This window comes from Myxine glutinosa, chromosome 10 (genome assembly GCF_964187855.1).
Source record: "Myxine glutinosa chromosome 10, kmMyxGlut1.1, whole genome shotgun sequence".
Classification (NCBI taxonomy): domain Eukaryota; kingdom Metazoa; phylum Chordata; class Myxini; order Myxiniformes; family Myxinidae; genus Myxine; species Myxine glutinosa.
Window position 1 is genome coordinate 135,310,339 of NC_136270.1, and position 14,675 is coordinate 135,325,013.

Here is a 14,675-nt window from a genome sequence, read left to right on the forward strand (position 1 = left end):
AATTTGTAAAACTGTCTTTAAAAACACACTTTGACATTATGGAGTATTATGTGTAGATCAGTGTTAAAAAATTCAATTTAAACAATTTGAAATTCAGGCTACAGCAACAAAATGTGAAAAAAATCAAGGGGTGTGAATTCTTTCTGAACGCACTGTACCTCGAGCTTTTGATACAGTTTGGCATCCACGCCTTGCTCTCCAAACTGTCTGCCTGTGTAATCCAAGGCCAACTCCACTCTTGGATTACTGACTTCCTCTACTCTCGCAGCCAACATGTGGCTCTCAAGGAACCCTTTCTTCTCCTCTCCCTGTCAAGGCTGGAGTGCCCTAAGGCAGGGTTCTCGGCCCCATCTTATTCCTAATATTAATCAATGAGCTCTCTGACTCTCTGGAAAATGCCCTTTATCACTTTGCTGATGACTCCACTCTCTGCTGTGTCACCCCTCATCATTCCGACAGACAGGCAGCCGCCTCTTCCCTCTCCTCAGATCTTCACAAAATCACAAACCTGTAAAACATCTACTCAAACTCAAAGAGCTTCAGTCACTCAAACTCCCGGGTCTCACGCTCAGCCATGATCTTTTTTGGGAAAACCACATTTCCAAGCTGGCCTCCAAAGCCAGTCGCTGACTGGGCATCCTCGGTCGTGCAAAGTCCTTTCTTGGCACACCTGAGCTCCTCACCACATACAAGGCTTTCATCCGCAGCTCAATGGAATACTGCTCTCCGCTCGGGGCTGGTGCTCCTGCCTCACACCTAGCTCGGCTTCACCCTGTCGAAACCAAAGCTTTCAGAATCATTGGAATCTCCCGCGATGAAGTTAACTCCGAAGGCCTTTCACTTACTCACCGCAGGTAGGTTGGTGGTCTTTCTGTCTTCTACCGACTCCTCTCCGGCCTTGCTCCCCCAACTCTGTCTGTGCTATGTCCCCCAAATATTCCTACAGGATGCACAAGATGTGCCAGCAACCCTCTTCTGGTGAAATTGCCAAAATCAAGACTCTCTGCTCACCTTCACTCTTTCATTCGTCTTTTCTCCCGCCTCTGGAACAAACTCCCTCACTCTCTTCTATCCCACTCCTCCCTGCAGGTCTTTAAAACAGCTGTTCACCACCATCTCTTATCTTCCCCCATCCAAAACCTTGATCTTTTCTACCCCCACTAATTCACCCCAGATCCACTTTTTTGAAATACCATCTTCTTTCCTGGAAGTCCTAGCAGTGTCCTTGTGTTTTTTTTTACCTCTCCCACCCCCTCCCCACTTCCCATGCCTCCTCCCCCCAAGCCCTCTCCCTCTCACAGATCTCCCCTTGTCCCTGTTCTCTACTGTTGTACTTGTGTGCTTCCCTCTCTCTCCCCATCTTGTCTCCCGCTCCCTGTATTACATGTTTTATGTGTCCAGTTGTTTTTTTGTGATTAATGTTCGCTCTTACACGAGCCTCGATCTTGTATCCAAAAAAAGAAAGAAAAAGAAGCCACACGCTGACTGGGCAAAGTCCTTTCTTGGCACACCTCAGGTCTGATCCACCTACAAGGCTTTCATCCACAGCTTGATGGAGTACTGTTCCCCTCTCCGTCTGGTGCCCCTGCCTCACATCTTGCTCAACCCGACGCCTTGAAAACCAAGACCTTCAAGATCATTGAAATCTCTCGCGATGAAGCTGAGTCTATGGGCCAATCGCTTTGCCATAGCCCACAGGTCACTGGTCTCCCTGTCTTCTTCCAACTAATTTCTGGTCTTGCACTCTCTGCCCTCTCCATGTTCCCCCCACCCCACACCAGGTGTTTGCGGGGTGCACGCGGCCCACCAGCAACCCTCTGCTAGTGAAACTGTCTAAATCAAGAACCACTGCTCACCTCCACTCATTTATTCCTCTCTTTTCCCACCTGTGGAACCACCTGCCACACTCTCTTCAATCTCATTCTTCCCTCCAGGTCTTCAAGACAGCTGATTACCACCATCTCATTCTCAGGTCATCCCCCAACTGAAGCCATGATGTTTTCTACACATGTTAAACCATCCCACCCCTCCAAAAATGTTGCTTATGCATCAAATCCATCTTGTCCAACCCTTACGTAGTCTCTCCTAACCCCCATCGTTAACTGCATCCCTTGTTTGTCGGTCTACCTTTCCCTCTGCCCTGCTATTGGCATTTCCCCTTTCTCCTGCCGTTCCCTTTGTTATGTTGTATCCTGATCTGTCGTCGCTCTTCCACGTGTCTATTAAAAAGAAAAAGAAAAAACAGGAATATCGAACTGCAGAGGAAGCAAACGCACTCACATCGAAAATCTCAAACCCAGCGATGTCCAAGACGCCGATGAAGAACTGTCTGGGCAGTTTGGTGTCCAACGTCTTGTTGATGCGAACGACGAGCCACTTGAACATACGATCGTACACCGCCTTCCCCAAAGCACCCACGGAATCGGTGACCTGCAACACAAACTGCAGTTATACCTTTGCAAAGATCTCTGATGATGTTGCATAACATGTGCTGCACCTCGGATGAGGTATTTTTGCAGGAGCAACATCGACATTGCTTAATGTCAAACAAAATACTGGACTGAGATCACGGATCGTCCAATTAAAACCAAAATGGACATTCGGAGATGTACCTGTTGAACAGTCTGCCCCTTCGTGACGTATTCGTTTCCAACTTTTACCCTGGGATGAAGGAGCCCCTTAACAAGGTCAGAAGAGTTCACGCCCATCAGGTATGCCACTTTGTCAGCGTCTGTGGCACACGGACACATGAACATCAAATGGAAATGTGGTTGCTCTGTGAAATAGTTTGTCAGAAACAAAAGTTGCACAAAACGTGGGGCTATTAGTGAACAAGTTAAATTAATTGTACATGCAGAGGGAATGTACTGTACGCGCACTGATGTGTGGCGAGGACGTGATGAGGGTTACTACCTGCAATGATTAAAGGTACACTGGATGATTCGGTTCACTTGTTTTCAATGAGGACCTCCACCTTAAATATTCCACATGCACAAATTTGTCTTGTTGACCATTCCACGAGGTGAGACCATGTGCTCCACGAGGTGAGACCATGTGCTCCACGAGGTGAGACCATGTGCTCCACCAGGTGAGACCATGTGCTCCACCAGGTGAGACCATGTGCTCCACGAGGTGAGACCATGTGCTCCACGAGGTGAGACAATGTGCTCCACGAGGTGAGACCATGTGCTCCACGAGGTGAGACCATGTGCTCCACGAGGTGAGACCATGTGCTCCACGAGTGATGTTCCCGTTACTAATATATTCATTTCATATAAATAAAAGGCATTTTAACTACTTGTAACTCTTGTAAATATGATGGGCAGTGATGAGTGAGTGATTGTAAATATGATGGGTAGTGATGAGTGAGTGATTGTAAATATGATGGGTAGTGATGAGTGAGTGATTGTGAATATGATGGGTAGTGATGAGTGAGTGATTGTAAATATGATGGGCAGTGATGAGTGAGTGATTGTAAATATGATGGGTAGTGATGAGTGAGTGATTGTAAATATGATGGGTAGTGATGAGTGAGTGATTGTGAATATGATGGGTAGTGATGAGTGAGTGATTGTAAATATGATGGGCAGTGATGAGTGAGTGATTGTAAATATGATGGGTAGTGATGAGTGAGTGATTGTAAATATGATGGGTAGTGATGAGTGAGTGATTGTAAATATGATGGGTAGTGATGAGTGAGTGATTGTAAATATGATGGGTAGTGATGAGTGAGTGATTGTAAATATGATGGGTAGTGATGAGTGAGTGATTGTAAATATGATGGGTAGTGATGAGTGAGTGATTGTAAATATGATGGGTAGTGATGAGTGAGTGATTGTAAATATCATGGGTAGTGATGAGTGAGTGATTGTGAATATGATGGGTAGTGATGAGTGAGTGATTGTGAATATGATGGGTAGTGATGAGTGTGATTGTGAATATGATGGGTAGTGATGAGTGAGTGATTGTAAATATGATGGGTAGTGATGAGTGTGATTGTGAATATGATGGGTAGTGATGAGTGAGTGATTGTGAATATGATGGGTAGTGATGAGTGAGTGATTGTGAATATGATGGGTAGTGATGAGTGAGTGATTGTAAATATGATGGGTAGTGATGAGTGAGTGATTGTAAATATGATGGGTAGTGATGAGTGTGTGATTGTGAATATGATGGGTAGTGATGAGTGAGTGATTGTAAATATGATGGGTAGTGATGAGTGAGTGATTGTAAATATGATGGGTAGTGATGAGAGTGATTGTAAATATGATGGGTAGTGATGAGTGTGTGATTGTAAATATGATGGGTAGTGATGAGTGAGTGATTGTAAATATGATCGGTCGTGATGAGTGAGTGATTGTAAATATGATGGGTAGTGATGAGTGAGTGATTGTGAATATGATGGGTAGTGATGAGTGTGTGATTGTGAATATGATGGGTAGTGATGAGTGAGTGATTGTAAATATGATGGGTAGGGTAGTGATGAGTGTGTGATTGTGAATATGATGGGTAGTGATGAGTGAGTGATTGTGAATATGATGGGTAGTGATGAGTGTGATTGTGAATATGATGGGTAGTGATGAGTGAGTGATTGTGAATATGATGGGTAGTGATGAGTGAGTGATTGTGAATATGATGGGTAGTGATGAGTGTGTGATTGTGAATATGATGGGTAGTGATGAGTGTGTGATTGTGAATATGATGGGTAGTGATGAGTGAGTGATTGTGAATATGATGGGTAGTGATGAGTGTGTGATTGTGAATATGATGGGTAGTGATGAGTGAGTGATTGTAAATATGATGGGTAGGGTAGTGATGAGTGTGTGATTGTGAATATGATGGGTAGTGATGAGTGAGTGATTGTGAATATGATGGGTAGTGATGAGTGTGTGATTGTGAATATGATGGGTAGTGATGAGTGAGTGATTGTGAATATGATGGGTAGTGATGAGTGTGTGATTGTGAATATGATGGGTAGTGATGAGTGAGTGATTGTAAATATGATGGGTAGTGATGAGTGAGTGATTGTGAATATGATGGGTAGGGTAGTGATGAGTGTGTGATTGTGAATATGATGGGTAGGGTAGTGATGAGTGTGTGATTGTGAATATGATGGGTAGGGTAGTGATGAGTGTGTGATTGTGAATATGATGGGTAGTGATGAGTGAGTGATTGTGAATATGATGGGTAGTGATGAGTGTGTGATTGTGAATATGATGGGTAGTGATGAGTGAGTGATTGTGAATATGATGGGTAGTGATGAGTGTGTGATTGTGAATATGATGGGTAGTGATGAGTGTGTGATTGTGAATATGATGGGTAGTGATGAGTGAGTGATTGTGAATATGATGGGTAGTGATGAGTGTGTGATTGTGAATATGATGGGTAGTGATGAGTGTGTGATTGTGAATATGATGGGTAGTGATGAGTGAGTGATTGTGAATATGATGGGTAGTGATGAGTGTGTGATTGTGAATATGATGGGTAGTGATGAGCGAGTGATTGTAACTATAATGGGTAGTGATGAGTGAGTGATTGTAAATATTATAAAACACAGCTGGTTTGACTCACTCTCGGTGCCATCGGCCTCGGCTTGCTCCTCTCTGGGCCTCTGCTTGAACTTCATGTTCCCAAAGTGCATGATGGCTCCGGTGAGCTTGTACGTTCCATACTTCTCTTCCGGTAAGAAGCCAAGCACGTCCATGGCTTGCTGGGAATGGGAAAATGAAATGAGTTATTGCAGATGTTATAAGAGAATGCAATGGAAGTACTGTAATCGTTTTTACGGTGTCGGCCATAGGGCGATACCATCTGGAACAGCGTTTGTCTGTCCGTCCTTTCCCCCAGCATTTTGCATTTAAAATTCGTTTGCTCTGCAACCATTGGTCCGATTGACACGAAATATTTCTCCACAGCAGCGCCTCCTCCTGTATAAATGTGACGTCGTAGGTCACGTGGTACGGGCGCCATCTTGGAAAAACCGAAAAACTTTGCACCTCGAGCCTATATCTCCGAAAAAAATGAAAGTTGGATCTTTGTAATGTACTCTCATGGGGAATAACATATGTTAATGATGATGTTATAGGTGCCTTCGTTATGATGTCTTAAATCGACAAGTAAAAGCTTCATCCGATCAGTACGACATTTATTGAGTGTGATCTCAGGATAAATTTGTTGACGTCATCGGTCACGTGTTTCGGCAGCCATATTTTACGGCGGTAGCCCGTAGAGTGATGCCGTCTGGAACAGCGTTTGTCTATTCGTCCGGTGTATGTATGTATGTATGTATGTATTATGTACGTATGTATGTATGTATGTATGTATGTATGTATGCATGTATGTATTATGTATGTATGTATGTATGTATGTATGCATGTATGCATGTATGTATGTATGTATGCATGTATGTATGTATGTATGCATGTATGTATGTATGCATGTATGTATGCATGCATGTATGTATGTATGCATGTATGTATGTATGCATGTATGTATGTATGCATGTATGTATGTATGCATGTATGTATGTATGTATGTATGCATGTATGTATGTATGTATGTATGTATGCATGTATGTATGTATGCATGTATGTATGCATGCATGTATGTATGCATGCATGTATGCAGGTATGTATGTATGCATGTATGTATGTATGTATGTATGCATGTATGTATGTATGTATGCATGTATGTATGTATGTATGTATGCATGTATGTATGTATGCATGTATGTATGCATGTATGCATGTATGTATGTGTGCATGTATGTATGCATGTATGTATGTATGCATATATGTATGTATGCATGTATGTATGTATGTATGCATGTATGTATGCATGCATGCATGCATGCATGCATGTATGTATGTATGTATGTATGCATGTATGCATGTATGCATGTATGTATGTATGTATGTATGTCTGCATGTATGTATGCATGTATGTATGCATGTATGTATGTATGCATGTATGTATGTCCTTCACAAAAGTACACCAATCAGAGCTGGGGATCTAGTCACATGACAGGGGGACAGCTGATCCTCCACTCAGAGCTTATCCAAGGCCGGCTACGCCATTGTTAGACTATCTGTCTTGTTTTTAAAAGATAGAACATAATGAGTGGCAAAGTAACTTTTACTGTGCAAAGTATTTTAAAAGCAATTGCTGCCAAGCTCTTGTGACAACACTACTGACATCTGTTGCCAGGAGTTCTTCTCCATCATCCAGGTTGTCCACTGTGACTGCTCCTTGGGAGCAGAATTGGAAATCGTAGGGGTTGGTCGACACCAGCAGCATGTCTGTTCGAAAGAAGGCAAAAATATTTGTATAATGAGCACCATTTTTACATTTGGACTTTTGATACCGGGCCTGGCATCATCGATCATTTACACTAATATTTGAAAATGTGTTTATTCTGTCGGTAACCAACACCAGCTTTACTGCACATGTTGAAAATCAAGATGGTAGCAAGGAAAATAACAAAGATGGTGGAGCAGAGGATAACTATGAAACGTCTGGTCAATTTGAAATTTATAGATTATTGGTGATGGTGCATTTTATATCATTGACATCTGTATTAAGGAGATCCTTTGGGGAGCAGGGGTGTGGAATCGAGTGCAGGTGATTTGGGCAGGAATTTGTAATTTGGTCAGGATGCTGGTGATAACTCGCGTACTCTCCGCTAAAGACATCGTGGGATATTTCACATCCACCAGCTAATCCTCCTGTTTCTCACGGTCGCTATTCCAAAGATACTTTTCAGCATTTCTGTCCATTATGCGAAGCTAATGCTACAGGTGATGAATTCCACGATCTACAGGTGATGAATCCTGAATTCCAGTTCAGGATTCAATGAAACTCCTAAGAAGTGTATGAAACGTCATTATTGGGGAAATCCCTCGGTGTATAAAATGAATGAGCTATTAAATGTTGGTAAAGATGTTCAGCTTGTTATTATGGTGAAGTTTGTTGGGAGCACATTATCCTGGTTCTAATGATTTGTTAATTTCTTTGCTGTCATGGAGGAATTTCGTATGCTGAGTTTTGCTTTAAAATAAATGATATCTGATCATCTGTATCCAGACGTCACTCGATTTGTAGACGTTTGTATTCTCATGGTCTCTTCACCCTCAGACCCTGAAAGGGGTCGAAGGGTTAATAACAAAATTCGTACAGAAAAATTACGAAAACCACGTGGGCTATGACATTTTATGTCTTTTTCTCCTTGTTTATTCATAATTTTAGCTTTCTAATCTTTGTCCTTGTGGAGCATGTTGCATCGTTGATTCTCAACAGTTTCTGGCACATAAACCTGACCTGAAAGGCTTTGGCAACTTTAATGCAGAACATCTCCAAGTGATCAAGTCCCAAAGACTCACTGATATGGCTATTTTTGGATGATTTCTATTTTTCCTGTAAATTGCATGAAATCATACAACTTCCAATTCTCCAATGTGAAAGGGTGATGCCACATAATGGTGTGATGGTCAGACTTATAGCCAAGGTATTGTAATGAGAACGGAGGAGATAGAGTCTTCTTTGAAGAGATGTACTGTTAGACCCCGTTATTAATGGGGGATACGTTCCAGGAAAGTGCCATGAATTGAAAAACCGCGAATGGCGAGGCATTGTTTCAAAAAAAGGGGAAATTGTCTCACGAATAGCGAACATCCGTGAATATCGAGGCAAAATCCGCGAATGGCGAGGAAAAATCTGTGAATAAAAATGAAAGTCCACAAATGGCGAGGCAAAAATCAATGAAAGTCGATGAAAATCCGCGAATGGCGAGGCAAAATCAGCGAATGACGAGGCAAAATCCATGAATGTCGACAAAAATCCGCGAATGGCGAGGCAAAATCAGCGAATGACGAGGCAAAATCGACGAATGGCGAGGCAAAATCGACGAATGGCAATGCAAATTCGACAAATGTCGATGAAAATCCGCAAATGGCGATGGAAAGTTTGTGAATGGCGAGGCAAAATCTGCGAATGGCGAGGCAAAAATCGACGAATGGCGAAGCAAAATCAACGAATGGCGAGGCAAAATCGACGAATGTCGATGAAAATCTGCGAATGGCAAGGAAAAATTCATGAATGGCGAGGCAAAATCCGTGAATGGCGATGATAATCCGCGAATGGGGAGGCAAAATCCATGAATGTCGATGAAAATCCACGAATGGCGAGGCAATAATCGACAAATGGCGATGCAAATTCGACAAATGTCGATGAAAATCCGCAAATGGCGATGGAAAGTTTGTGAATGGCGAGGCAAAATCTGCGAATGGCGAGGCAAAAATCGACGAATGGCTAAGCAAAATCAACGAATGGCGAGGCAAAATCGACGAATGGCAAGGCAAAATTCATGAATGGCAAGGCAAAATCGATGAATGGCAAGGCAAAATCAACAAATGGTGAGGGAAAATTCAGGAATGGCAAGACAAAATCCACGAATGTTGAGGAAAAATCGACGAATGGTGAGGCAAAATAGACGAATGACGAGGCAAAAATTGACGAATTGCGAGGCAAAATCCATGAATGTCGATGAAAATCCACGAATTGGGAGGCAAAATCCATGAATGTCGATGAAAATCCACAAATGGCGAGGCAAAATCGACCAATGGTGAGGCAAAATCCACGAATGTCGATGAAAATCCGCGAATGGGGAGGCAAAATCCATGATTGTCGATGAAAATCCGCAAATGGTGAGGGAAAATTCGCATATGGCGAGGCAAAATCGACGAATGGCGAGGCAAAATTCGTGAATGGCAAGGCAAAATCGGTGAATGGCAAGGCAAAATCAGGAAATGGCGAGGCAAAAATTGACGAATGGCGAGGCAAAATCCAGGAATGTCGATGAAAATCCACGAATTGGGAGGCAAAATCCATGAATGTCGATGGAAATCCACAAATGGCGAGGCAAAATCGACCAATGGCGAGGCAAAATCCACGAATGTCGATGAAAATCCACAGATTGGGAGGCAAAATCCATGATTGTCGATGAAAATCCACAAATGGTGAGGGAAAATTTGTGAATGGCGAGGCAAAATTCATGAATGGCGAGGCAAAATTCGCATATGGCGAGGCAAAATCGATGAATGGCAAGGCAAAATCAACAAATGATGAGGGAAAATTCAGGAATGGCAAGACAAAATCCACAAATGGTGAGGGAAAATTTGTGAATGGCGAGGCAAAATTCATGAATGGCGAGGCAAAATTCGCATATGGCGAGGCAAAATCGACGAATGGCGAGGCAAAATCCACGAATGTCGATGAAAACCCGGGAATGGGAAGGCAAAATTGATGAATGGCAAGGAAAAAAATCGACAAATGTCGATGAAAATCCACGAATGGTGAGGTAAAATTAGACGAATGTAGATGAAAATCCGCGAATGGTGAGGGAAAATTCGTGAATGGTGAGGCAAAATCCGCGAATGGTGAGGCAAAATCCGCGAATGGCGAGGCAAAATCGGCGAATGGCGAGGCAAAATCAGCGAATGGTGTGGCAAAATCAACGAATGGTGAGGCAAAATCCACGAATGTCAATGAAAATCCGCGAATGTCGATGAAAATCCGCGAATGGGGAGGCACAATCCATGAATGTAGATGAAAATCCACAAATGGCGAAGCAAAATTGACGAATGTCGATGAAAATCCGTGAATGGCAAGGGAAAATTTGTGAATGGCGAGACAAAATCCACGAATGGCGAGGCAAAATCTGCGAATGGCGAGGCAAAATCGACGAATGGCGAGGCAAAATCGACGAATCGCGAGGCAAAATCGACGAATGGTGAGGCAAAATAGATGAATGGTGAGGGAAAATCGACGAATGGCGAGGTAAAATAGACAAATGGTTAGGAAAAATCGATGAATGGCGAGGCAAAATCCACGAATGGCGAGGTAAAATCCACGAATGGCGAGGGAAAATTCGTGAATGGCAAGGCAAAATCTGCGAATGGCAAGGCAAAATCGACGAATGTCCATGAAAATCTGTGAATGCATGCTGTGCCGTCGTTTCAATGGGGAAAATGGAGACAGCTAATTGTACTAAATACGGTGGAGTGTTTTCATTCTGGACAGTAACTCGCGGAGATGACGTGTTATGTAGCTGTTGGAATATCCTGCGAAACTGTTCACAGTGTGAATGGTGGGATATCCCACAGAGCGATGTTTACTGTCTGGGATATCTCACGAAACATGCCACAAAGCAATGTTTATCGTGTGAATGGCGGGATATCCCGCAAAGCTATGTTTATCGTCTGGACGGTGGTATACCACGTGAAGCTATTCACCGTGTGAATCACGGATATCCCGTGAAGCAATGTTTACTGTGTGAAAGGCGGGATATCCCGCGAAGCAATGTTTACTGTGTGAAAGGTGGGATATCCCGCAGAGCAATGTTTACTGTCTGGGGTATCTCACGAAACATGCCACAAAGCAATGTTTATCGTGTGAATGGCGGGATATCCCGCAAAGCTATGTTTATCGTCTGTTGGGATATCCCACGAAGCCTGCCGCAAAACATTGCTTACCATGTGAATGGCGCGATATCATGTGACGCTATTCACTGTGAATGGCAGGATATCACGCGAAGCTCACTTGGCTGCAAAAGTCGTAAAAACGCGACGCACAGCACTGCGAATGTAGAGGCAGGTCATGCTTGCTGCTCATAGCAGATGTTTTTGCGTATATCCAGCTGCTTTGTGCATAACTGGTGAAAGATGGGTTTGTTTGTTTGTTTTTTTGTTTTTTTTTGTATACTGAATCGAGGCTCGTGAAAGAGCTAACATTTATTTCACAAACAAATCAACCAGACAAACAAAATATACAAAAAGAGGGAGCGGAAGACAAGATGGGGAGAGAAGGGGAAGCACACAACCACAACATTTGAGAGCAGGGAGAAGTGTGGGAAGGAGAGGGCTTGGGGGCAGGAGGCGTGGGAAGGGGGGGGGGGGGGGGGTGTCATGCTAGCGGCTCGCAAAATTTTTTTTTGTGCGCCTGAAAAAAACCGTGACTACACGGGGCATAGGGCCACCAATAGAGAAGCAGGTTGCAATTTATCAGCTGTGAATACGCGAAACCCTTGAATGGCGGGGTCCGACTGTACTATAGTTTACAGGGCGATGCCGTTTCTGTATTATATTCATAATTGTCCAGCTTGAACTTGCTTAATTACTTATTTGATCCCATCTCCTTTGTTGTATTGTGAATTTAAACTACTGATGCATTAAAAAAAAAAAACACTCACCCTGCAGCTCCGGTTTTTTCCCTGATAAAATCTGATAGTACATGTGGTAACTTCTCTCTCCTGGTTGCTGAAAAATCACTCTCGATTTCTCCAGTAAATCTGAAATTGGACAAAAATCATCAGTGTTCAAATGAACAGTTTAAATGACTTGATTCTTGTCGAATTAGCATCCATGTATATTTGCAACTTTGAAACAAAATATGTTTGAAATGATGCGTTTTACATACATATATCGACATCTGCCGATGACAGCTTGCCCGTGGTTCCAAAGTGAATTCTTATGAATTTACCCTAAACGAAGAAGAAGAAGAAGAAGAAGAAGAAGAAGAGGTATTTGTTATTTTAGCTTGCAATTTCCATGAACTTTACATGTGAGCACATTTTTGGCCCAAGTTAGAAAAATTGATGCATCCACTTGTGAAGTTTATATTCCAGGGAAGTAAATCAGGCTATCCCACATCCAGGGACAAATTGACTTCAGTGCATCAAAGCAACCTGCCAAGGCCAGTATAACTTTGGTTGTTAATGACAATTCGGAGGCAAATGATCAAGGTCAATAATGATCTTTATTTAACTGGCTGCTTATCTATATAATAATACCGTAAGGACTCGACTTTGTTATCCCTTTTACGCCGCACCCAGCGACCCCATGCCCACGGCACTAATGCATTTACCATCTACGAACCGCGCTCTTTGTTTATCACGTACAGCCATACTCGAAAAATCTGAATTCGCCGACTTTGGGACCCAAAAGCATCCGATTATCGGCCGATACGACGCCATCTTACGACACCATCGTATTGGCGTCTGCTGGGCGAAGGCGATGGTCAAATGGTCTTTATCGTCATTTTAATAAAGTTAAATGGAGTGACGTTTTGGAAACGTTTTTTGAAGTTTGAAGTTTTTTCGAATCGAAGTGAAGAAGTTTTTGAAGTTTTGATTTTGGAAACGTTAAATGGAGAAACAGTTTCACAGGAAGAGAATGCGATGCGATGAAGAAGAATCCATCTTTATTTTATTTTTTTGAACCACAAAAGATTGAAGCTCCACGAAGTCAAGAAGGTGAAACTACGTGAATGTAATAAAATAACAAGTACAAAAAGTTTTAATTAAAACAAAAGCCACGTCGATGTTACACAATGCCGAGATGCAGCTGTGCCTATAACGTCGATGTTATAGGCACAGGACATTCCTATTGATTCGATTACTTGATGTTATTTTTGTGCAAAGTGAAAATATATCTCGGCAATTTCCCGTGTGTGGCGACGAATTTTTAATATATCTCGGCATTTTCCCGTCTGTTATTTCAGGCGGTGTATGACTGACCATGCCGCGATTTAAAAAAATATATATCTCGGCAATTTCCCGTGTGTGGCGACACGTGAACGAAGCTATGCTCCTCTCTCCACATTATTGTGACGACGTATAAATTAAATATTTCATCGTGACGATTGTCATCAAATGGACGAATTTTTAATATATCTCGGCATTTTCCTGTCTGTTATTTCAGGCGGTGTATGACTGACCATGCCGCGATGTAAAAAAAAAAAAATCTCGGCAATTTCCCGTATGTGGCGACACGTGAACAAAGCTATGCTCATCTCTCCACATTATTGTGACGACGTATAAATTAAATATTTCATCGTGACGATTGTCATCAAATGAACGAATTTTTAATACATCTCGGCATTTTCCCGTCTGTTATTTCGGGCGGTGTATGACTGAGCATGCCGCGATTTAAACAAAATATATATATCTCGGCATTTTCCCGTCTCTTATTTCGGGCGGTGTATGACTGAGCATGCCGCGTTTTAAAAAAAATATATGTCAATGGACTTGAAGTTACAGGCCTTTGAGAATTCATTTCGTTCTATAAAGGGCAACTTTCATCGCATTTTCTTCCCGTTTTTTTTCAACCGAGTCTAAAACTATGTTGGCGACTGTGAAAAATGAAATGATATATCGAATTTGATTTGAAAGAAAACTGTGTGAGAGGAAGACACCACGGGCCTACAAAACAGGCCTCAAAGCTATGCGAGTTAATAAAATGGTGGATATTTGTTTATATGAAGGCTCTCCCAGAATGGGTGGAGCTATGGTTCCCAGAATGGGTGGAGCTTTGAGGTTTTGTCTTCTCTGCAAGAACAACAAGAAGAAGAAGAAGAAGAAGACGTGGTAACAACAACAACAGCAGAGTGCACTCTATGAGCAGCGTCTGCGACGCGGCTAAAAATGTACATAAACGACACAGTTCTATGAAACAGTTTCACAGGAAGAGAATGCGATGCAATGCGATGAAGAAGAATCCATCTGTTCCGCCATTTGTGCCGGTGTCATCGATGGCAGTGTACGCTAACCTCATCAGGTGGGTTTACCATAATTTCTTCCATATACTGTGATAACAACGAAATGAAACCGATCAGCAGCCCAT

The 14,675-nt window shown here is 42.5% G+C and overlaps 1 protein-coding gene across 2 annotated transcripts in view; it reads right to left on the reverse strand.

The window, feature by feature from the left end:
- The window catches only part of LOC137433742 (myosin-7), an 82,284-nt gene that overhangs the window by 42,325 nt on the left and 25,284 nt on the right, over positions 1–14,675 (reverse strand). For both annotated transcript variants that reach the window (XM_068126017.2, XM_068126016.2), the window contains exons 10-15: positions 12,472–12,535; positions 12,245–12,343; positions 7,195–7,298; positions 5,572–5,710; positions 2,613–2,731; positions 2,281–2,430 (exon numbers count right to left, since the gene is read on the reverse strand). In XM_068126017.2, the coding sequence (XP_067982118.2) occupies positions 2,281–2,430; positions 2,613–2,731; positions 5,572–5,710; positions 7,195–7,298; positions 12,245–12,343; positions 12,472–12,535 (675 nt within the window). The remainder of the gene's footprint in view (positions 1–2,280; positions 2,431–2,612; positions 2,732–5,571; positions 5,711–7,194; positions 7,299–12,244; positions 12,344–12,471; positions 12,536–14,675) is intronic.